Source organism: Schistosoma mansoni, assembly GCF_000237925.1.
Source record: "Schistosoma mansoni, WGS project CABG00000000 data, supercontig 0062, strain Puerto Rico, whole genome shotgun sequence".
NCBI classification, from domain to species: domain Eukaryota; kingdom Metazoa; phylum Platyhelminthes; class Trematoda; order Strigeidida; family Schistosomatidae; genus Schistosoma; species Schistosoma mansoni.
In genome coordinates this window covers 1,571,054-1,596,078 of record NW_017386029.1, presented here as the reverse complement: position 1 = coordinate 1,596,078, position 25,025 = coordinate 1,571,054, and the positions used below count along the sequence as shown (strand labels likewise).

General features: G+C 36.2%; 1 protein-coding gene across 1 annotated transcript; it reads right to left on the bottom strand.

Moving 5' to 3' along the window:
- Positions 1-10,571: 10,571 nt before the first annotated feature.
- On the bottom strand, positions 10,572-20,953 carry Smp_061250 (mitochondrial carrier protein, putative). Its single transcript, XM_018790574.1, has 6 exons — positions 20,736-20,953; positions 20,201-20,623; positions 18,940-19,040; positions 17,030-17,120; positions 13,799-14,181; positions 10,572-11,551 (listed from the first exon to the last, which is right to left on the bottom strand). The coding sequence occupies exons 1-6, from the start codon at positions 20,771-20,773 to the stop codon at positions 11,331-11,333; spliced, it is 1,257 nt and encodes a 418-aa protein (XP_018646203.1). The 5' UTR covers positions 20,774-20,953; the 3' UTR covers positions 10,572-11,330.
- Between the last annotated feature and the right edge of the window lie 4,072 nt (positions 20,954-25,025).

Below are 25,025 nucleotides of genomic sequence, written 5' to 3'. Positions count from 1 at the left end.
GCTCGTTCATATTCTCTCAGGTGTTGTTAGCTTTCTGACCTGAGTTATTTGACAATAAACTGTAGTCGCTGTTATCCTTTGTCTTCTGATTTTACGCACCGTTAAGATTAGAATTATAACGGTTATCGAAGTAAACGATTAACGAATCGCGGCACTACACCAGAAACTGACTTTACTTAGATAGTATGCCTATTTTTAACTTTCAACTCACTATTATAAATACACCGTTTACTTGAATGCTTCGACGACTGATTTTCGATAAATTCTTGATTGATATAATTTGCTCAACAGTAAAGAACCAAGCAAATATGACATTGATCACTACTCATTGATTATTCAATTATAAATATTTCAGTTAGGCTCATAAAACTCAGTTGTAACATCTTAGATTATGAAACCCGTTGAATTGAGTCCGAACGGATAGGGAGCATCACTTCCTTAAAGATTGCAAAAATGCTTCACGAGTGTCAGCTAACACAAATCAATAGGATGATGTCTACCTGTCGAATACTTCCAACCATGTAACATATAAATTCTGTATAATAAATCAACGTAATCAGATAACCTACGCTGGGTAGCTAGGGAGAGGAAACTGACATACATCTTACGAATTATAAATAAATGACTTCATCCTTGGGTATACATTTGTATTAGTACCACTTCTAGTTATCGATATATGATTCTTGAGGAAATGATCAAACAAGTGTCTGTAGTCAGGTGATTTATCTTAGCTTAAATTATAACACAGATATATCTATTTTATTTGAATTTAGAGAGTGATAATGATATAGTTTGAAAGCTTCCAGGTACTTCTGATTGATTATTCTTCCAAATGTTTCAACAAGGGAATGCTATTAGATCATCTACTAACTAATTGAGCTTAGGATCGGCACAAATTTAGTTAATATTCATAAAACCATTTACTGAAACAATAATATTTTAGACTAAGTAAACTAGAACACAGTACATAAAACAACTTGTCATGGTATTTCTTTCATATACTGCTTAATAAAGACAGCTATATGCTTAAAGAAATCTATAACTATTACGGTGCGTATTCCGTCAAGCCTACTGTACTCTAAGATGATGTTTGACCGATTATGCAGCCATGTAGTTGAATATTTGTTTTATCATTTTTTTAGTCGTAGTTGTTCATTTTCGTTAGCGATCTACATGTGTTGTTACTGATTCAGGCCTTCCTGTAGAGATTGTTACATCATGAACCGATCCAAGTTAGACCACCGTTAGGAACCTGAAAACACTAGACGGGCGTTTCGTCCTAGCATAAGATCCCTCATCAATGTGCACCCACGACTCCACTCGCGAACTCTGAACCTCTAGACTGCTGAATCGGAATCCAATGTTGTTGATTTCTAACTTTAACTTAAGTCGGTTAACGAATTAAATGAAATTCAATAATCACCACAACCCGTTACTTACAATGAATAGTACAACTTGGATGGATGAAATCAATGTAAACATAAAACAAAATAAGTAAGAATATAAAATGAGAAAGACCAGTTCAGTAGAATGATAGAATTCATTTTGAATACAAATTTCCAGGTATAAAATATGGATAGTGATTGTTTTTTCAATCTTAGTAGCCTCTAGGACCAACACTTTGTATGATAGTTGAATAAACTGCATAAATAAAATGATGAAGTTACTTCCTGGATTTCCAAGTGACTAGAAACAATCAAGTTATCTTAAAAATTACGCTGTAAGATGTTTATCTTGCATCATGAAGGTAAGTATTGCGAGATGTAGTTAGAGATTAAAAAAACACTGAAAGTACGATCAATGCAACTTACATTTTATTGGGCCATGTAAGTTATTATTCCTATGTAAACGTTAAAAAACATGGTATAGTTAACTGTTCCCAGTAATAACCTAAAAACGATGTCACTGCAGAAAAAGAAGTATCGACTAGAATTTACTTTGTCCCATTACTACTGAAATTTCTAGACAGTTTTGTGCTTTTATATTGATTTACATTATTTGAATTCAATTTTCATCATATGTTGTTATCTTATGATGAACCAATTGGTTTACTGTTTGATAGCAACTAGCTAAAACATTGTAAGGTTAGAACGTTCCAACTAAACAAGCATTAGTTACCAAGTCACATAACTGACACCTCCTAACAGGTTGAAACTTATTAGTACCGGTCATTGTATCGTTTCTGACATGCATTAGTGCTTTTAAATATTATATTTTAGTTTGTTTTTTACATAATTTATATGTAAGAAGATAATTTAAAGCTAACGCGTACGACCAGTGAACTGAAATCAAAATCCTAATTGAAACACTTTCTTTCTGTTATAGGAAACTGAAACATTCCCAATCAGTGATTCTAAACCATGTCAAAATGATTTACAGAATCAAAAACTTCCAGATACTATGCCGAAGGAAGATACAAACATTCATGATGAAGATGATAGCGATAAACAATCTGAGAACTTCGATCAAAATGTTTTAAATGAGAGAACAACTGAATATTGGATTGATATGTTGTCAGTTGATCGAAATCCTATCAAACGTATTACAAGTTATTTTCCACATATCTGTTAAAACTATATTCATGAGTATATGTTAAGATTAGTAAAGAAATTCAAAACAATGTTCTATTATCAGAAGGGTTTTTTGTGGAGATTTCAGTATTTTCATAGTTGAAATCATGAGTCGATTGAAGCTAGACCACCGAGAGTTTCGAACCCAGGACCTATCAGTCTCACGCCAGAGCACTTAACCTCTAGACCACTGAGCCGGCATCCAACGGTGTTAATGTCTAACTTCGATCAATCCAAGATGTTTGAGCAACCGTTGACCGATTGTCTTTAGTGAGTTGCTATCTCACAACAGACAGGGTTCGAACTCCACTGGTCACTGCTTCTTACTAGAACTCCACTGATGAGGAAACCCACAATAAGACGAAACGGCCTTCCAGTGCTTCCAGGTTTTCCATGGTGGTCTAGCTTCATGACTTCAACTGTGAAAATGTTTTATTAAATTAATTTAAAATTTAAGCAGAAGGTTTTTCAGTTCAGTAATTAACTAGACATCTAAGTACTTCATTTTGAGTTACATTTTTTATTGACAGTCTATTCAATACCATTTAGTTATCCGGATCATAATAGATGAAGCAGAGTTAAGAGTTACAACCTAATGGTTGGAAATGAAATACATCGACTATAAAACCATCGATCTAAATCGCTAAAACCTTCTTTTATAACCAAATTAAGATATTTAACATACATGTAAAGATACTGTAATATATTTGCTGGAAATTGATCAAATTATTGTGTTGAGCGGTTGTCCGAGTCCGACAATGATATAAATGCTTCGTATATGCGAGACCAACCAGAGGATATGAGAAAATCAAAAGTGAGTAGGGAATTGTATTGGCTAACCGAATCAAACTATACGTTAAAAAACCCATCCACAAATATGTACTTGTCTCCCTCAGAAAATCAAGATAAATTTTCAACCAACATCATATATTTGTTTCCTTAAAAAAATAGACCAAATCTAGACCAATAGCATGAACCTACCAGCATTTCTCACTTATCATTTTGCTTTGATTTGAATTGACTGATTACCCCAGCTTATCAAAAATATGCTTTATCAAAATACAATACAGGAAAATATTTTATATTTGATCATATTTTCCGGTAGCAGTTATCAGAGCCGCTACCTAAGAATACGATTAACTTGTAATAGTAGATAATGTTGAGATATCCGCTTAAGGAGACTTCAATACGACTTACTGACTACAGTTAAGTGACAACGAAAACTGTATGATGTCAATCAAATATATATCTTTAACTTCGTAAACATTCTATCCACTAATCACCTTAACATAACGTAGAAATTAAAAGCCAAATACAAGTTATAGTTAAGATACGTATATTTAATACATGCATATGAAGAGCAGATGAACGATCAAATAGTGGTGAATATGAATACTAGCATTTAATCAAAATCAGTGAGCATAGAGTTGAACTTAAAAGAAGGCGAAAAATGTCTAAATTATAATTTGACAATTAGAGAGTATATAACTGATATACATACATATAAACCAATTATTGATAGAAATGCAAATGAATTTAATTTGCAATGTTATAAATAAAAGAGGTATATGTATGGAAGGTTACAATTGTTTATGAAGAATAAGAAAGGTAAAAACATAACTCAATAGACACTATTCTATAATAATGTAGTCATAAATAATAAGTGTTTTTCTGCATTGTTATCTTCTTTTCGCATCCTATAACTAAGGATTATCGTTGAAGAGTTATATATATAGATCACTACCTAGATTCCGTTCGTATAACAATAATCTTAACCAAAGATGGACAGTGGCCAGCAGTGGAATCCAGGACGCGCGTTTCGTCTTATTTGGGACTCGTCAGCTGGATGCACCTGCATCTCAGAGTTGATGTTCACTATGGGACTTGAACCCAGTAACTTTCGCTTCAAACACCATCGCGTTATCGTCTTAGCTACTGAGTCCTGATGGCCACGCACAGTATGCACATATGCTAATAAGAGACTGATCAATTGCAGTCCTAAAAATCAATGGGAAGATTCAAACAAACAATACCAAGTAAATAATCTTAACCGTTTGTAATTAACAACTATCACAAAAACTGAACGGAACAAATCATGAGAAGTAGTATTTTAGAGTTGAACAATATAGGAAACACTAATATTTACTACAACACAAATATATTTTAATGGTTAAACTCAAAGAGAATATAAAACATTGTAGATTTTTATCAGATAACTTAATGAGCATAGATTAGATATCTGAACATGTTAACGTAGAAGACGATATATAATAGGAGTCCCACAATAGGATGAAACGGCCGTCCAGTGCTTCCAGGTTATTCATTGTGGTCTAGCTTTAATTGACTCATGATTTCAACCATATAAAACTACTAAAATCTCCACAAAACCCCTTCTGATAATGATCATATGCTTACTAGTGACTGGCTCCATGAGGTATTTCCTGAAGTTCTAGTGAGAAGCAGTAACCAGTGGAGTTCAACCAGGTCTGTTGGGAGATATCAACTCACTGAGGACATTAGTGAATGGTTGCTCGATTTCGTGGATTGGTTGAAGTTAGACATTGACACCATCGGATACCGGCTCAGTGGTCTAGAGGTTAAGCGCTCATGCACGAGACTGATACTGTCCTGGGTTCGAATCTCGCGAGGCGTGATCGTGGATGCGCACTGCTGAGGAATCCAACAATAGAACGAAACAGCCGTCCAGTGCTTCCAAGTTTTCCTTAGTGATCTAGCTTCAACTGACTCATAATCTCAACTATATAATATTTCTTAATAATTAATAGATTAAGAAAAGATTTTAAGAAAGATAGAGGGAGAAATATAGAATTTTATAGTTGAAATCATGAGTTAATTGAAGCTAGATCACCATGGAAAACCTGGAAGTACTGGATAGCCGTTTCATCTTATTATTGGACTCCTCAACAGTGCTCATCCACGATCACGCACCACGAGATTCGAACCCAGAACAGTATTAGTCTCGTGCATTAGCGCTTAACCTCTAAACCATTGAGTCGGCATCCACAAAACCCTCTTTCTCTTGAAATATAGGATTATTAAGAATGATACATTTTTTTTAAATAATATAATTTTCGTTACATTTTGTAGATTTGATTATCATTTTGATAAACAGAACATTTTTCAAATTATACAATCTTTATATTACTCATTATAGTATTAACTACATTATAATTGTTAGAATGCTAAAATGATAAATATCATCTAATTAATGATTAGATTAAATAACTATAATACAAATCTCATTGAATTTAAGCTCTTGTATCTAATCCGTTAAACATACGGTAACAATTCATTAAATTTTATTGATAAGATTTAAGATGGTAGAGTATTTCATTGTTAATCAATCAGAGGAAGCTTTGATGTTTGGAACCAGTTTGTATCAATAATCTTTATTCATATTTCAGATCAAACCGAGTGATACATAAACTTGTGATAAGTAATAAAGCCCGACAACTGCATCTCTGTGCTAATGTGGTATGGCAACTCGAACTGATATACGTACGTACGAAGTTCTACTTTGTGACTGACTGACTGACTGAAGTTATAAAGATATATATATTTAGCTTCTCATAACAAAAATACTGGTAATTTGTATATATGTTGTGAATATGGAAGAAAGGTAGGGTTAAATGATAGTAAACATAAGAGAAATGAACTAAGGATAAATATTGAAGACATATTTTGAGAAAAAGGGTTGAAAAGATATACATAAAAGAATAACGTAACTCAGTATCCAGGAGAAAATATTAAAAAAACTGAATACATTTTAGCCATTTCACCCAACATCTCCAACCACTGATGGTGGGGATCGCAGGAATGCCAACCAGGTAGACTGGATGTAACAACAGCCAATGACTTCCTGAACTGATGTGACATCTTAGTTTGACCGCGTCCTCTTTATTCCACTCAACATTACACACTAAGGTAGGGTGAAGTTGAGATTACGTCGGGCATTTTCAAATCACTTCAGTCTAAAGAGATTCACAAATTTACTAACCTTTCCTTAGTGCTCAATGCCTAACTTCAGCGTTTCTCAATTGATTGTTTCAAGATACACGAGTAATAGCTATTAAGATATGTATGATCAAACAGTAGTAACCTACAAATGTCATCTACTTCTAAAAGTCACACTTCATAGGCATAAGGTAAGGCAGAGAGAACTAGTATGTAATATGATCGCATTTTTGTCTGGAGATAAACTGGTATCTAGTAAGACAATGATTATGTCCCATGTTGACTGTATACCATGATTGCACACAGATAATTCATTAGCTATTAACGTACAACAACCCATTATACTCAAGTACTTGCCAATTGCAAATAATAAAATACTTTTGTTGCATTAATAAAATTTATTGCAGCTTAACTCTTAATATCATCTGAAGAGCTACACAAGGAGGGTAAATATACCTATGTATGTACAATAGAACAGATTGATTCAAGCATTGAAATCATGATATTCAGTGTTAAAATTCAAAGTGGGTCTGCTTAATCTCTAGTGTGGAATGTTAGCATTGTGATAACTGAGTGTATTAACAATGGAAGACTACACTTCTGTAGCGCTGAGTTTCATTTTATTAAAAATACTAAACTAACTACACTTCAAGGGACCTAGAATACGTTCAGGATGATTGAGAAAGCTATCTACAATTAACAAATGGCTTTAGCCTACTCATTTCATATGTATGGTATACAGCGTCATCCTCTAACAATTTCAAAAATGAGAGATTTCTTCAAGGCACATTTTCTATAACATCACATCATCTCCTAATTTTCCATTAAAGATATAGTATGATGTAAACACATATACACACACAAGTAACAATGAACAACCTCGAAACACCTTATTTGGGCATATGAAACAGATTTTAACTGCGAAAAAAATGCAATGAAATTCAAGGGGCAAAAAAGCTACATAAAGTGATTCATAATCAATTTATTAAATGATGAGGAACCACCTGCACAACCAATCGTTCAACTACAACGTAGGACGAAGTACACCTATACATCGGTTGAAGTTACCACACCTCATTAGTACAACAAGATCAACGACAAATTCATAAAAGCAGTCACTTTACCGGTAGTAATATATAAAAGAAAGATCACATATAAGGTTATGATACAGGGAGAAAGAATTAATTCGTAGAAAGATAGGTATAAAGCAATTTTAATTTCATGATTTAAGGGAAGACAAAGAGTGTATACACTTACATCATTGTGATCGATTTTGAGCCATGTAATTCAGAGTCTCCAACCATTGGTTACGATAGTGGCGCCGTTGCCAACAACCAACATTGCACAGATCAGAAGTTAGTGACTTCGTGGACTGATTCCACGTTTTGGTTTGGCCGCCACTAACTTTCTTCAAACCATCTCCAACACTAGTCAGCATTGCGTGTCGCGATAATCTGTGTTCAGGCATATGTAATACGTGATCCAACCATCTCAGTCGATGAAGATTCATGTACTCATCAACTAATTTACCATCATTCCCTAATACCTTGCGTCTAACCTTATTATTACTTACCCTATGATCCCAGAAGATGCGAACAATATTTCTAAGACATCTGTGGTCAAATACTAGTAACATACGAGTATCTTCTACTCTTAATGGCCACTTTCCGCAGCCATAAAATAGAACAGAACGAACTGCCGCACAGTGTACTCGTCCCTTAATTAATAGACGGTTATCTCGCCTTCACCATAGGTGACGTAAGTTGGCAAAAGCCAAACGAGCTTTCTGAATCCATGAAGAGATATCACCAGACACCAATCCATTAGGGCTGACCGGACTTCCAGGATAAGTGAAGTTGTCGACTACTTCACTCCTTATCCTTAGTTCATGCGTTGACGCAGGCCAGTACTGAAGCAACAACTTGTATTTAGAGGGGGAAAAACATATCCCAAATATCCTGGAATTGTTACTCAGTCCTACCAAAACACTGCATTTTATCAGCGTCTTCACCAAACAGGACTATGTCATCTGCGTATTCTAAGTGGACCTCTTGGTAGGAGATCAATTCCTGAAAGTTTAGTCGACGTAAACGTTATTTCCAACAGTAGGTTTGTGGTGAAATTGAACAAAAATAGAGATAGTGAACAGCATCGCTGGACACCACTTGAGATTACAAAATCAGATGACAGTTCGCCATAAATTCTCACTCGATTGGTAGTGTTCAAGTAAAGAGCCTTCACAAGGTTTATGTACTTCTGAGGTACACCTTTCAATGACAGACACTGTCACAGAACCTCTCGGTTTACAGAGTCAAATGCTGCTTTCAAGTCAAGAAAAACTATCATTGTCGGACGCCGATAAACATGTCTGTGTTCTAAAGCCTGACGAATTTATTTATTTATTTAAACACATAAATATTGGTACAAGGAAGCACCAGATACATATGCGCTGCACAAATCTTATTTGATTTGTGTGAGGGCTGTGATACTGCCCCGGTGCCCAGACCGAAGCAGGTGGTCTTCCTAGGGGGCCACAACCCGAGCCTTTGACCTAAAGGTTTGATCCACAATGCAGTGGAGCATCGTGAGGAGATGCAGTTCCATGGTAGCCGGTGACCAACAATTGGTTCATAAGCCGTTTGTTCCCTCAGGATCTAGAGCCTATATGCATCATTGGTTTGGAATCAGGGTTTTTCAACTCCCTTAGGTGGATCCTCCATACCCACCAACCCGGTTAAGAAGCCAAACATTAGCTTTTCATCCTCTCAATTTTGTAAACACCCCCGTCGCGGGAAAGCAGTGAGTAGGATTTCCCTGACAGGGGCTATATACGCATAGCCATGTGAGAGCATTTCGAGAGGGAGAGTGGACTCTTTCCACTCTCGGCCGTACCAGGGCATTTGGAGGCAGCCTGACGAATAGTGAATATGTGGTCGATGCAACCACGACCAGGTCTGAAGCCAGACTAATTTTCTCGTGTTTGCAGTTCACGAGTCTTTGTCAGGTGTCCGATAATTATTGTGGCTAGTATTTTAGATGCTATATTGATTAAACTAATTCCTCTATGGTCATTACAGGATGATTTTAACCCCTCCCTACATATTGGGACAATCAGTGATTGCGACCGGTTACATGGGATTACGTCCAACTCCCAGATTTTAGTCAAAATATTAGCGAACTTAATCGCTAAGACTGGACCTCTGAAGCCAATCCATACGGACCAGCCGCTCCTCCTCGTTTCAGATTAGCTATAGCCTTTTGAACTTCAGCTGGAGTTGGGGGGCCTACTTCAATGTTTCATTCAGGCTGTTTGTGAATGATAGTGGTTGTAGAGTAGTTTAAGGCCATCTAGACTGCTCCTTCAAGTGTTCCACCCATCATTCTAAACATCTGGGATGAGAGCAGATAAGAGTGTCTTCTTTTTCCGAGATCTCCCTTACACTTGACTTCTTAATTCTGGCTTTTTTTTATTAGTCTGAACAATTAGTCTGCACAATTGAAATATGTTATTGATCAAAATAGAGTACATATCATAACTTGAACTGATGAAGATTCGCATGTGTTCTAAGAGCTTAGTAGCTTAACTGGGAAACTGTCATTGCTGTTCTGGACATGATTGGCGCTTATTTCACTTAGAACACAACAATACAATTAGAATTAGTCAGAGTAGTAAACAATTAAAAGTTCTACTAGAAAGGAGTAATCAAATAACTCAGTACATTATCAACATTTGTTCGTTATGACAGCTTAGTCTAAGATAATAAAATCGCAAGTTGTGTTTATACAGTAAGTTAGTGATTAAGAAATGTCTAGTACTACCCAGTTCAATTTATTAAGATCTGACTATTGATCAATGTATATAGAACACATGTGAAGAACAGTGTATTCAGGCAAAGCTTTTGATCTATTTTTTGGTGTGCAATAAATCTATTGTCTGTCAACACTTAGCTTGTACTTTGCATTAGGCCACAGATCTGCTTCTTTTTCAGTTTTATAACACTACATTCATTACCAAAACAAGAAGATAATGATTGTCATCTATAATGATTATTTTCCTGATCAAACTTTATTACAAAACACAATGGAAATGCATGTATACAATAATTAGGGAAAAACGAAGAGAAGAGACTAATAACAGTAATAATAATCAGTAGTATACAATACCATAAACTGAAAGAAAATAGATGATTAATAATAACATAACTAAGAGATAAATGATGATAATATTGAAGGCGAAAGAGACAAAAAGGTCGAAGGAAATGGTGATAATAGAGATAAAAATTTACAACACAACATCTACACGCCTCAGTATGTTTACATTTTTGCCGGTATATTAATGCATATTGTGTATATTTTAACAAAGTACTATATATATATATATCGTTTAGCAGTGGAAGCAAGTGATAAAAAGAAACGATGAAAGGAGAGGGATAAAACAAACAAACAAGTACATAAAAGATGAAATACTCGCCCATAGAGAATCAATCTTTATAATTTGACACCCAAATAATAATAACAATAATAATAATAAACTAAATAAGAAGTAAACTTGAACGGAATAAAAGTCTTGAATAACTCTTTTTATCACTTATATTCTCTTCGAGGCTATTAGTTCTGCTATTTTGTTTCTAATGGGAAGTAACACGATTATATGAGGAGCAAGAATAAATTAAATGAAATTATACAAATTTATTTTTCACTCTAATAATTATTTTTTCTGTACAAATAGAGAAATGGGAAAGAAAATAAGATTTTAATTAGTAGAAGAATAAAAGCAATACACTACTATACCTTGATGTCTTTAGTTAAATCCCAAGATTGTAGTAGAAAGACAACGAATTCATAAGTTCCAATCATAATACAAGAATTAGGTACTTGACGAATATAATGAGTTGCCATACCACGATAAAGGCCACTTAAACCTTCCTCTTTGCCAACTAAATGAAGTGTACGAAAAAATCCTCGATATTGTCCAGTTTCTTCACGTAAACGAGTTCGAGCTACTTCTATTTAGCAGTAAAGATGAAAAATTATGTAAACGAACTTTTTTAAGATTTCCAGGTTTGTGAGATGACATAATATCAAAATAAAACAAACTGTTTATTTTTTTGTAACAAGCTTATAAACAGTAATCCTGAGATGGTGAAGCTCAGGTGGATGATATTGGAGTTTTGTTCTCTGAGCTGGATGGTTTGGTCAGCATAAACTTCGAAGTTTGTGCTAATGATGTCGTTCAGAAGGAAGATGAAAGCTCCATGACCAAATCATCCAGCTCGTAGAACAAAACCCCATCAAAAAACAGTAATCCTAAATATATAAACTTAATTGTAGCTTCAGATGAAAATAAAATGGAATAATTATCCTTCCTATTCAAAGCACACTGGACGTGGGTTCTTGAAGCAAAGTGCTTCAAAACTATGTAACAAAGCTGACAGAAAACTCACTAAATTTTTACCTCAATGTACATTTTTTCTCAACTATATTTTATATTGACTGTTTCCAGGATGATGTTACATCACATTAATTTCTTTTAGGTTTCACTAGACGATTGTCTTTATTTTTCCAAACCCATCACGTGACTAAAACTGGCCTTGTGAAATAGGTCTAGGTTACTTGTTTACAATGTCTCAAAATTTACAAACATGGACTAGATTGTGGAAGTTTCTAAATTTGCCACTGTCAAGCTATTGATTGAGCCAATCATAGTTGTTACAACAATGTTTAGTGACCTAGACCATTAATACACACCCAGGTTAATCATGTGATATGGACAAGAAATACACTAAATGACTTTGTAAATTTAAGCTTAAAACCATTTCACCTCCTTGTCTACCACCATTCGGGTAGCGATCTTCAGTTCTTATATGCCTGGAAACCAAGTGTATACAAGCATTGATTTACTTTTATTGATCTTTAGTGAACTTCTATAAAACAATGTGTATTGATATTATTCCTAAGGTCATTTCTGTATTACTGGTAATCAAGACGGCAAAAAAAAGACGTAAAAGGAATTTCGAAGTAAAACATTCTTGAAATTAAGTTATTTGATAAAAGAGACTTAATGTTTGTTGAAATTAATTAAATTTATGTTCTTGTTTAAACTAACCAACGATTACAGTCATTTATAATTACCTGGACATATAAAAAGCCATAACACAATTTGATAGAATATGAAATTAGGAACTAGTATAATTAAGTCAATAAGTGTACGTTAATGTACTTTAAGGTTTTTTTATTTATGTTAATAATAATCAATACAAATTAAATGTACTGGTCCACTCAGTTACTTCAATCGAATCGAATTCATTTATCTGCGTTTGAACCTGTATCTATTAATCGTTGTGGTGGTGGAGCGAGGGCTTAGTTGTTAAGGCACTCGTGTGACTTTTAGATTTGAACCCCACTCCGAAATCCATTCAACATTTAAAAACTTTGGGTCGACATCTGAATTCGAATTGGGTCGCGATCCCCTAACCTCCTCTACGTCCTACCCTTGAGTCCAGAAATTAGTAATCAGTCTCCACTAATAATGTATTTTAGACAAACGTAGTTGATATACAAACAGAGCAGACCATACTATACTGTAAAATGGAAAATAACAATTAAATATGATCAAGACAAAAAGTGGTAGAGAGTAGGGGAGACTATGAATAATAAACCGCCAACAGACTAAGAATAGTTAATAATACAACAGTAGTTAGTCGGAAGCTTATATATATATATATATATATTAGTCCTGGAAGTTACCGTTTATTTAGTCTTCGTTTGGATATAATACCACCCAATTCAGATCAGATGCTGAGAGATATCATTCACTGGCTTTCTTATCCGATCCTTTTATTGCCTAGCATTCTTCGGACACTATTTCACTCGACTAGTCCCTAAATCAGACACACGGTCGAAACAGGGGTGTACTCAAGCATCAAAACAAACTTCTAGTTAACCAATTCGAAGTTACAGTGATAAAAAAACGGTATATTTATAATTCCTACATAGAAAAATTCTAGAGTCCTCTCTATTTATGCACCAAAGCTGATTGAGTAAAAATGGACCAATCAGAGTTCCCTAACAGGATTCTTCATGAAATATGCTTTAATTTAATCTATGTCCTGTCAACATTAGCACTCACATTTAAGTGTGGCTCGTAATAAAGTACCTGGTGAGCAAGTCAATTAATTAATCAATGGAAAGTTAAGTACACAAATAAAGATTACTAATCTTCATGATACTACAATTACTACTTACGTACTTACCATGAGGATATAGAGCAGTAATAGCGATTGCTTTAGAACAAGCACTAGCAATCATACACAAGATCATATCTTTTGAAGCAGACAATTTACTTCCACCACTTGAACCACGAAAATCCGATGCTTTTTGAGGCAGATAATCATTATCACTACTGTAAACAGATTGTTCCGATATTGGAACAGGACTATTAAGTGTTAATTGACGTTTACGTTTATGCTCTCTCCAAAGTAGTTCTGATTTAAAATTTTCATATACAACGAAATTTAAAGCTGTTTCTAGAGAACCAAAATACGATGCACTTACACCTCGGTAGAAGCCACGTAATCCATCTTGTTTCCAAGTGTTACGTATAACTTGTGAAACCGTAATAGGTGTATGACCTGGCCTATAAACCATAAGAAACATGGTGTATTAGAAGTTTTATATTTTTCTATTATTCAAAACTTTTATAAATATAGATTACAAAAATTAAAATCACCAAATATTGCTGCACATAAATTCATAATGAAATAAGAAATTAATTAGCAATCCTAACTAGTATTGGAAACAACTGGAAGAAAGTTAGTGGCGGCCAAACCAAAACGTGGGATCAGTCCACGAAGTCACTAACTTCTGATCTATACAATGTTGGTAGATGCAGACTACTTTGTTGGCGTCGGCGCCACTACTGTAACCAATGGTTGGAGACTCTAGGTGACATGGCTCAGAATCGATCACAATGGCGTAGGTGTATACACTCTTTATCTTCCCTTAAACCTTGAGATTAAAATTGCTTCATAACTTTCTTCCTGTACTATATCCTTATATACAACCTTTCTTTTATATATTACCACCACTAAATGAACTACTTCTATGAATTCGGTGTTAATCTAGTTGTGCTAACGAGATATGTCAACTTGGACCGATGCATATATGTGCCTGGTCCTACGTTGTAGCTGACTGACTGCCGGCTCAGTGGTCTAGAGGTTAAGCGCTTGCGAGCGAGACAGGATCATGGTTGCGCACTGCTGAGGAGTCCCACAATAGGACAAAACGGCCGCCCAGTGCTTCCAGGTTTTCTATGGTGGTCTAGCTTTAATTGACTCACGATCTCAACTATTAAAATTACCATAATATCCACAAAAACCCCTTCTGATATTAAAATAAAATAAAATCAAAAGGTTGTAAAAATAAAGATAATAAAAGCAAAATGAACAAGCACTGGAGGACCTCTACCAAAAACTTGGAGGCATCTTCAGTTGATGTAAATGTGACTGATGATATATCTAAGCGCATGCACTGTTAGAAAGATACCAAGCAAAGGGTTACAATATAATCACTTTTAACAAAGAAAGTGTCTACACATTACAATTAACAAAACGTTTCAACCTGTGACTATGGGAATGAATTGTAAAGCAAAAACATCCAGTGACGATTCTACATGAAAACCTAATTCACCTAAGCTCTCAATTTAGAAAAATTAAACGCAATCAAGAAAAAAACCTACTGCCTCTAAACGAACTGTACTTAATACTTACATACACCTGTTGAGATCTAACCCATTATGCTTTTGATGACTTTCATTAATTGTTTTTAAATAAAGTCTCTATAGGGGGTTGATGATTAAATTAGGTAAAAACTTGTATCGAATCCATAGATCCAGCTATTCAACTTTATTTATTTATTTATTTGAACACATAAATATTGGTACAAGGAAGCACCAGATACATATGCGCCACACAATTCACTTGATTTGTGTGTGGGCTGTGATACTGCCCCGGTGCCCAGACCGAAGCAGATGGTTTTCTTAAGAGGCCATATCCAGAGCCTTCAACCTAAAGGTCTGATCCACAAGGCAGTGGAGCGTTGTGAAAAGATGTAGTCCCATAGTAGTCGGTGACCGACAATTAGTTCATAAGCCGTTTGTTCCCTCAGGATCTAGAGCCTATATGCATCATTGGTTTGGAATCAGGGTTTTTCAACTCCCTTAGGTGGATCCTCCATACCCACCAACCCGGTTAAGAAGCCAAACATTAGCTTTTCATCCTCTCAATTTTGTAAACAACACCCCCGTCGCGGGAAAGCAGTGAGTAGGATTTCCCTGACAGTGGTTGTATGCACGTGGCCATGTGAGAGCACTTTGAGAGGGAGAGCTGACTCTCCCCACTCTCGGTTGTACCAGGGCGTTCTGGAGCGCTATTTAACTTGGAAATGGTATTTGGTCAAAAATTGATATCGAGATGATAAGTCATGGAAAACTAAAAAGTAATTAATTCTACTTTGGCACTACTCAGTAGTATGAACCATGGATTTTATACAAGGTTGAATCCAGAATTTCTGGACCCCATGTTCAGCACTATACTACTAAGCATACTCTTGAGGAGTTCCGAACTGGGACTAAATAACCGAGTAGTGAACCTTAGTTTTGAGGGATTCTTCAGCTGATTTTCATCCACGACATACAGATTACTTTTGGAGGTCAATGGCACCATTAGAAGTGAACTCACTAAGCAAATGTAATAACTTTAGACGAAAGAATCCGTAGTGTCGGTTGATATGTTAAGCCCATATAGCTTCCGGACAAGCCAATTTACTCATTCTACTTCAGTCACATTTTGACCTTGTTAAATATTTGCTTATCAACCTTGACCGTTTTCATATGAGCGTATGTGTGTACACTTATCCTATACATCACATGTTTGTAGCTTATTTTTGTGTGACTATAAATATCGATTAACGTTTAGTTAAATTGAGTTGGCTCATTTGCCTTCTCCACCGCGCATCCTTTTGCTTCACTCTATTCACTTCACTTTCTTCGCTTCGATTCTCCGCTCGTTTGTCTGGATCAACGATTGTATGAAGTATACGTATTCAAAAATCCATTCTCATATTTGACTTATTTAATTCTGTTATCTACTAACGCGATTAAAATCGATGATTATAAACAAGGATAGCCAGGATGTATATTTTGATAACAATCATTCATACGATCTACCTAGAGTCAGATACTTGCAGGTCACTAAAAATCCAAATTAACATGCCTTAATGTAAAGTGTAAGTGGTAAAGATAATATAAATGGTTCACAACAAATTGTAAAAGAATGGGAAAATTTGAACATCCTATCGCCTTTGAAATGAATAAACATAATGAATGGCTGGTCCGTATTTACGATGAATAATGATTGCATCTACTCATGTTTCTTAAAACAACAAGAAAATGAGTGGGGTGTTTGCTACTGTAAACAATGTTCAACAATAGATATACAATTTCAACTTGCCGTGAATCTAATTGAAGCCTTGTTTTTACAAACCAAATAGGATTGGTTAAGGAAGAAGCGGTTATGCCTGTAAAAGTAATGCCAGTAGAGAATGTATTAATTGGTTATCCAATCTAAAGAATATTAATGCTACACCAGACCGTAAAAAACAGTATCACAAATAACAATAACGAACACTGGATAAAAGGAAGTAGAAATGAAAATATGTAAGCAAGAAAAAGATTTTTGAAATTCAATCGGTAGTTGAATACAGATAGGATATTTCCATCAAACATCATAAACAAATCACTGGAGTAATAACAAACGAAAACAATTCTCAACAATGTGTGGAGATATGGTAATGTATTAAAACGAGAAAATGAAAAGCGAATAGTACAAGTTCAAAATCTCTTCAGAGAAAGCGATGAATGCACATGTATTATCGCGTTCAACTTTAAGCAATGTCAAATAATATATCTAAGCACATCTGAGACATTAATTTTAACCAGTCTTTTCTGCTTCCAAAAACACTTCATAATTTAAAACTAAATTACATGGTAGGGAGGACTTTGTATTTTACAGAGTGGAATTCATTTAAATCTTTCAAACTATGCGGCATCAGTAAGATAAGTAGTTCAATGTGATTAACGCTTAACTTAGTTAAGGGATACTAAGTTCATTCACAATGTGATTACTATCCGTAAAAGTAACTTACTTATTTACACCTGTTATCCCTTGTGGAGCACAGACTACCGATCCCTAACCCCGATTCCGGGAGCAATATGTTCATTGGTCTCCTTTTTTTCCTTTAGTCTCCAAGATTCAAAGTTAGAGTTTGCATCATGACGCAGTTTGGTGATTTCCGCAATGTGTGTACTATCCGCCCCTAACATTTGGTGGATTTTTGTTCTCTGAGCTGGATGGTTTGGTCGTGGAGCTTTCATTGTCCTTCTGAACGACATCGTTAGCACAAGTGAAGTGTTCTAAGTGTTCTCTAGCGTCTTTTCCTGATTTCCTCTTCAACTGGAAGATGGTTTGTTCTCTCCCACAGTAAGTTGTTGCTGGTGTCTGGTCAACAGGTTTGGAGTATTTTGTGTAGATAATTATTTATAAACCCCTGTACATTTTGAGGATAACTGTGGTAGCTCTCAAAATTTCGGCCCCATACAACGCAACTGTCTTGACGTTTGTGCTGAAAAATCTGACTTAAATGTTGCGTGAGTTGTTTTGAGTTCCAGGTGTTCTTCAACTGTAAGAATACTGCCCTTTGCCGATTCGTGCCTTCACATCTCCGTCAGATCCTCCATGTTTATCAATGATGTTGTCCATGTACATGGAAGTTCACACTCCCTCCAGAAGATAGTATTTTTTAGCAAGGTTCTTTTCTACAGGATGGCGTTGTTAATCTCATGCCCAATCATCCTTCTTTACCCAGGCTTGGGAGAGACAGTAAACTTAAGGGGACTCCAAGTAAAGTAACTTACATTTTTATTTTTAACCTTTATTTCAACACCACGGGATGAACTTTTCGAGCATATATAATAAATCAGTCCTAGTTCGTAAACGAGGTCCTGGCTATTTGATTGATTTCAAATACGACTCAACCGAACTGGTCATTGGTATATATATATATAATGTAGATTACTTAATACGGGTTAATGTACGTAGTTTTGAGTTACACTAAATGAGTGATGATTAGCGATGCAACCTGTCTACCAAAATCGAAATAAGTGGGATTGGAACTCAAACCTGAGACATACTTGCTTGAAACCTGATTCTATCAACAATTTATCTGCTGCTCCATAAGAAACTATTTTTGACAAGTCCTAACAGGTTGTTGAAACCAAGCTATTTCGCACACTTTTGTGATTTAATAAATATGAAGAAACGGTATCAAAAACACTTACTTCCAATTCCAGCAGCACATAAATAGACAAATGAAGAACCAGGCTGGAAATATTTTTCAAAGAACAACTGTCCATTATGATATGCACAAAAGTATATACCTCTATTTAAAAAAAAAACATTAATTGCGTCAGTCATTTGAAAATTATGAAGACTGTAGTCATACTTTAATTCTTGTGTCACAAATTGTCGGAAGAATAAATAAAAACCGTTAATCATTTGGAGTACAATGAAAGCTCTTATTGTTCTGTTACCTTAATATTGGTCGACTGCAATATACTAGGAGCGATTACTATTATTATTATTACTAAGAGTAGATACATTCTTTTGTTTGAGGTTTGAACCTGTCATCAAAGATTGAGTTGACCCTGACATTTGACAATCTAAGGTGGTAACTAGAAACTGCTGAACAGAAAACCAACGTCTTCAACAACCGGTATCCTTAGTGGGTAACCTGTAAAGATTAGGGTTGAGAGGGAGCACCTAGTGAGATCCGGATTAAACTATACATATTGTCATATCGACTGCCAATAGGCACTAGGATACAAGAAATACGAATTCTGATAAAAAGGTTCATATTCGTACAACGTTCAAACTCCACCGAATCCTGAAATAGTGTAGATGTACATCTTAATGACGTTGACAAAGTTTAGTTCATATTATGTGCAACAAATAACACGATAAAAACCACATGTTTACATAAACAATTTTAGTGAGACTGAATAACGTAAAACCAGACCCGAGTATACAGCTTAGCATTTCGTACGAATAAATCATCTTTTTGAATTATATTATCAAGGGAACATGACATTCACATCAACAGCTTTAAACTACTACCCAAGACAACTGAAAAAATTCACAAAGAACACTTGGCTTCAAACTATAAATAGCTTGTATTTACATTTTCGTATCTTTTGGTTAGTTTTGCTGTGAAAGACATTACGCTAAACGAGTCTCTGAAGTAAATCCATTCAGCCCAACATAAATATTTCTAAGATATACCAATATTACCTTATCAATAGTATGTTATATGTCTTTCATCCATAGATACGTGTACTTATCAATAACTGAGGTTTCCGTAGTAGTAGATGAGTTTATCAACCAGTAGATGTACTGAGGAATAATTAAAAGGGAACTTCTACTGATTATGAATAAATTCCCAAAATTAAAGTCAATCTTTAAGTCAATGAGAAAAGAATCATAGGAAGGACTAATTGCTTTAAGCTGATAACTATTTAGATATCACTGAAACGAGGCGCTTACCGTGTTGGCATCACTCCAACAAGAGTAGGGACAAGACCTTTAAATAGAGCTTTGGGTCCTTCATAACGAAAAATGTCAATTAACGAACGAAGAATAAGAGATCGCCGAAGTCCATGAGGCTTGGCTTTTGGGAAATCGGTAGGTGTAGTGGGAATGTTGAGGCCTGAGGGGTTCGACAAATTAATACACGAAGAAATCACCGACTTGTGATTGGGACTGGATTTTTGAACATGTTTAGGATCAGCTTGTTTTAAACCATATAACATGCATCGTATACGCGATAAACGATGACTGTGGTTATAATCTGCGACGGAGTTATGCTTGAATGAAGATGAGGAAAGTACAATTCCTTTTGAAGATTGTAGGCGAACTTTGACAACTTCTAGTGGACAAGTTAAAACTGCTCCAACTGTTCCTCCGATGCTATAAGAAATTATAATGAAGCATAGCATTTACCATGGCATTTGCAAAAAACATGTCATTAACTTAATTCATACAGACCCATCAGAAAGATGGTGTATTTATTCAGACTCACCCTCCTCCAATAACGTGCACAGCAGCCTCATCGAACATTAGCCCATCCAACGGATGGTGGAGAGAAATAAGTATCTGATAGTTCCAAATAGAATATTTTATACTTATAGAAGATTAGCCACACAAACACGAGATATTTCCAGAACAGAGTCTCATAACATAACCTGTAGGCCCACCAGCACGAACGTTATCGTGAGCAGTTTACGATGACCTTCGGTCGATATTGCATTTCCAATAATCGCAAGGTCAGTTTTTTACGCAGTTTAAAGAGACGCTGATAGAGAATAATTTTTTCCCTTTCAGATCAAATCTAAAGCTGAGCATATAATAGATCATTCTCTGTTTAACAGGTTATTGGTTTCCATGAATGCCATTATGATCTGTTTGACTATCTTTTCCAATATTTTAACTACAACGCTGGTGAGGCTTACAGGTCTTTAGTTCGATGGAAGTTGTCTTGGTCCCGTTTTATGTATGGGAGTGACGATTGCGTCCTTTCAGTCCATAGGTAACACACCTTGATCAAGTGACATATCGAATTTCAGTGTCAGTGGGCCCGCGATATGGACAACAACATGGTGTAGCGGTAAATAAACCCTCAAAATACATGGCTCTGTAAGTCTTCGATATTGAATGCTGACCATATTAGTTTTAATGGACTCACCTAGCTGAGGGCGCTCGGTCATGCATCCTCACTAGATCCATATATTATAGTCTCCCCACGAATTCGACCACATGATAGAGTTAGGAATCATTAGGCCGTCAAACAGCCCATGGGCATCTCCCTTGCATATGGTCCCTGAAAAAGAACAGCAACGATTGGCGTCCAACTGGTGACCTTTCAAAATTTCATAGTTGACGTTTTTCGAGGCCCCAACTTCGTATATTCATTTTTTGACGGCTGATTGATTGCAAGTTTGGACAGAGAATCCCATCTTCAACATATGGACATTGTGTTTGAACGACTGCAAAAGCATGGCATTACTGTAAACATTCAGAAATATCAAATCTGAACCAACTCCTTACATTTTCTAGGACACTATTGATACGCAAGGCATGGTTCATACCAAAATGTACGTCCTTAATGAAACCGCTAACCGACCAACTTTGTGGAAATGCGAAATACATTATTCTGAACGACAACGTGCGAAAAGCATCCTCCAAAATAAGGGAACTTATCGCAAAGGCAACCATGCTTGCACACCAGAACAGTAGACGCATCCGACTGAGAAATCGGAGGAGTCTTACAACAACGGGTTAACCACTCCTGGCAACCATTGGCATTCTTTTCGAGACGGTCGCTAGACACTGAATCGAGATATAGCAGTTTCCGTAAGGAACTGCTAGCTATGTATTGTGCCGAAACATCGACGCAACGTTTTCAATACGTTGCACAAACTTTCTCATCTAGGTGTTCGTGAAACCATCAAGCTTATAGCAGAACGGTTTTGGTGACCTGGTATGAATAAAAGTGTGGGGAAGTGGGTCCGATCCTTTGTAAGCTGCCAGAAATCTAAGGTGATTAGGCATAACAAATGTCCCTTAGGCTCTTTTAAAACTACCGATACTCGTTTCGACCATGTTCATTTTGATTTGGTAGGACCTTCACCAGATTCAAATGAATAGTCTTATCTTTTAACTTGCGTCTGTGTCTCTTTCCATACTTGTCAGTGTAGTAGGAGGTGGTGTCGGTCTCCTCGGTTGTCATGCTGGTCGACTCGGTGCCTGTTAGACAGGAAGAGGAAGACCACTCACAAGCAAACGGGTTGGTAAAACGCTCTCACCAACAATGAAAGCCTCACTATCAGCTGCAGGAATTTTATGGTGAACCGGCGCCCTTCTAGTCGTCTTACTAGGTATTCGCAATGCAATGAAAGCTGACATTGGGTATACTGCAGCTCAACTCGTTTATGGAACGACACTTCGAATTCCAGGAGAATTCGTGGATCCTTCATCGTCTTTAATGAATATGGATCTAAGCTCCTATACGAGTAGGCTTATAAACGCAATGCGTTCAGTTAAACCTGTTTACACTCGGCCTGATGTTTTCGTTCAACCTGATTTACGATGTAGTACACATGTCTTCGTACGTCGAGACTCACATCAACGATCTCTTGAATCACCATACGAAGGACCCCTCAAAGTTCTAAAGCATGAACCTAAGCGGTAAATAAATCCCCAAAACAATTAGCCCTGTAATTCTTCGACATTTGGTGCTGACCTCATTAGTTTTAATGGACTCACCTAGCTGAAGGCGCTCGGTCATGCATCCGCATCAGATCATTAGTGGAAACTCCGTGCTCAACATCCCCTGCAATCGCTAGCTAGATTAAATCAGTCAATCCTCGATATATTGATAGCCAATCAAATATATCTTCGAACCTCCTCACTTCTGTCTTTTGATTTCACTTAGTGGGTACGATTCATAATAGAAGGTGTTACTGATTAAAGCCTTGTCAGATTCTAAACACTTGTGGCACCTTCATAGTAATCCACAGGATCACACCGTGACCTTGAGTTTAGCCAAGCAAGACCTTATGGACAATGGTCAGGCAACACGTAACACCGAAATTAGATGATTAAAGGTAAATATTTAATCAAGTTACGCCAAGAGACGTCTAAGTATATTTAGTCATGGATCTCCTAACTAACTGCTTTATGTCAATGGGAAGCACATGATTTATAACAGTACGCCTGTACACTTATAAACCTAACCTTCTATCTACAGTTATTTGGCTCCCTCACAAGACGGAGTTTTTGCACATTTCTTCTTACTATCAATTCTTCCATGAGTACGACTACAGTTTTATTTAACCATCTTATTTAAGAATATTAAAGATGACGATCTAATTGAAAACAATTGTTCGCTTACATTTGTTGTTCCATCTTATTCTATCTCGAACTTATCGATCAGTCCAATTGGAAACGAACTGTGAATAGTATCGCTGTTAGCCACAAACATGACATCATCTACCTTAAATTACTATGTTTGCAAAACCGTTTCTGGCACACTTACGGTAACGGAACGTATTCCTCCATCCATTGATACCAGAAGGTACTAGCTAGAAAGTTTACCTGTCTCTATTGTTTCGAATACCTATCCGCACTGCATTTCAAAACCACCACGATTTTTAAGTAGCATCAGGGCGTTGGATGCGAGTGCTAAATCACTGTTCTCATACGACGTCACAGGAACGATGGGGTGGTTATTTAAAGTTCTATCCATCTCTACAGAGTAGGCTAATAAACTGCCATCATGTAAAACTTGTTGATCAAAAATAGTTAGCAGGATCTTCCGAGGAGAGCGTACCAATCTTTCCCGAACTACTCCACGATGGTCAGCCAGCGTACGGTCGAAATATCAATGTATCCACACTACTAATGTGAAGCCGTCAATTCTACGCTTTTTCTGTACACTCATATTATTTCGCAATTCAGAAGATGCCCCAACAAAGTTTCGTCGCTATTGTAGATTTCTTTTGGAGTCTCTCTCCTCCCTATGAAACGTGTCAAAACCATTATGAAAGCGTGTGTACTCAAACTAAAAGCCTCATCTAAGTGTACAGCGCACGTTTAGATACATGTAAATATTCATCCGTAACTCTTTTCTTCAATTCTTCCTCGAGGAACAATAGGCGATGATTGTCTAAAGTTCATAATTTGTAGCAAATCTAACAAGTTATGCGTTCTTAACGCGCTACAGATGTATATGACTAAAAGTACATCAATATTTAAGGATTGATTCTCAGTAGTGAAATTATATACCTGGAATTTATCATTTTGGCACACATCAGGCTTGAAAAGCTAGACCACTTTACTATGTCCTACTGCAGATTAAGAGGTGACCTGATTTTCATGCTTATCGGAAAGGATTTTGGACCTAACTTACTCTCTCGTTTTCTTCTCACTAGATTGGTACATCTCAGAGGACATAGCAGGCGAGAAGAAAAGCCAAGAACGAACAAAATACCGGTGGCATACAGGTTTTCACACCGAGTCATCAATTCTTGGGACCTGCTACTCGAAGCAGTGGTGTCCGCGCCTTGAACTGACTCATTCAAGAGAAAACTGGACATTCACAGAAGCATACTAGAAAAGGAATAACACAGGCCGTAGACCTTCTGTCCTCACTACATAAATCTGAATTTGAATGGAATAGCGCTATATTCCGGGTGTACGCTACATCTGGGCGTCAGTCCTTATTTTGTGTCGAGGTCGTGTAATGTGTCCATAATTGGTTGTCAAAGCCTCTTTGACCTGGTAACTCATTTCTGTTGTGGAAATACCAAAT

What these genes read in the sequence shown, in the direction of transcription:
- Smp_061250 (XM_018790574.1), bottom strand. Translation starts at nt 20,773, where the DNA reads ATGTTCGATGAGGCTGCTGTGCACGTTATTGGAGGAGG. An exon ending in GTTGGAGTGATGCCAACACG is followed by an intron (nt 19,041 to 20,200) that starts GTAAGCGCCTCG and finishes TTTTTTAAATAG; the next exon opens with AGGTATATACTTTTGTGCAT. An exon ending in ATGTGCTGCTGGAATTGGAA is followed by an intron (nt 17,121 to 18,939) that starts GTAAGTGTTTTT and finishes TTACTTTTACAG; the next exon opens with GCATAACCGCTTCTTCCTTA.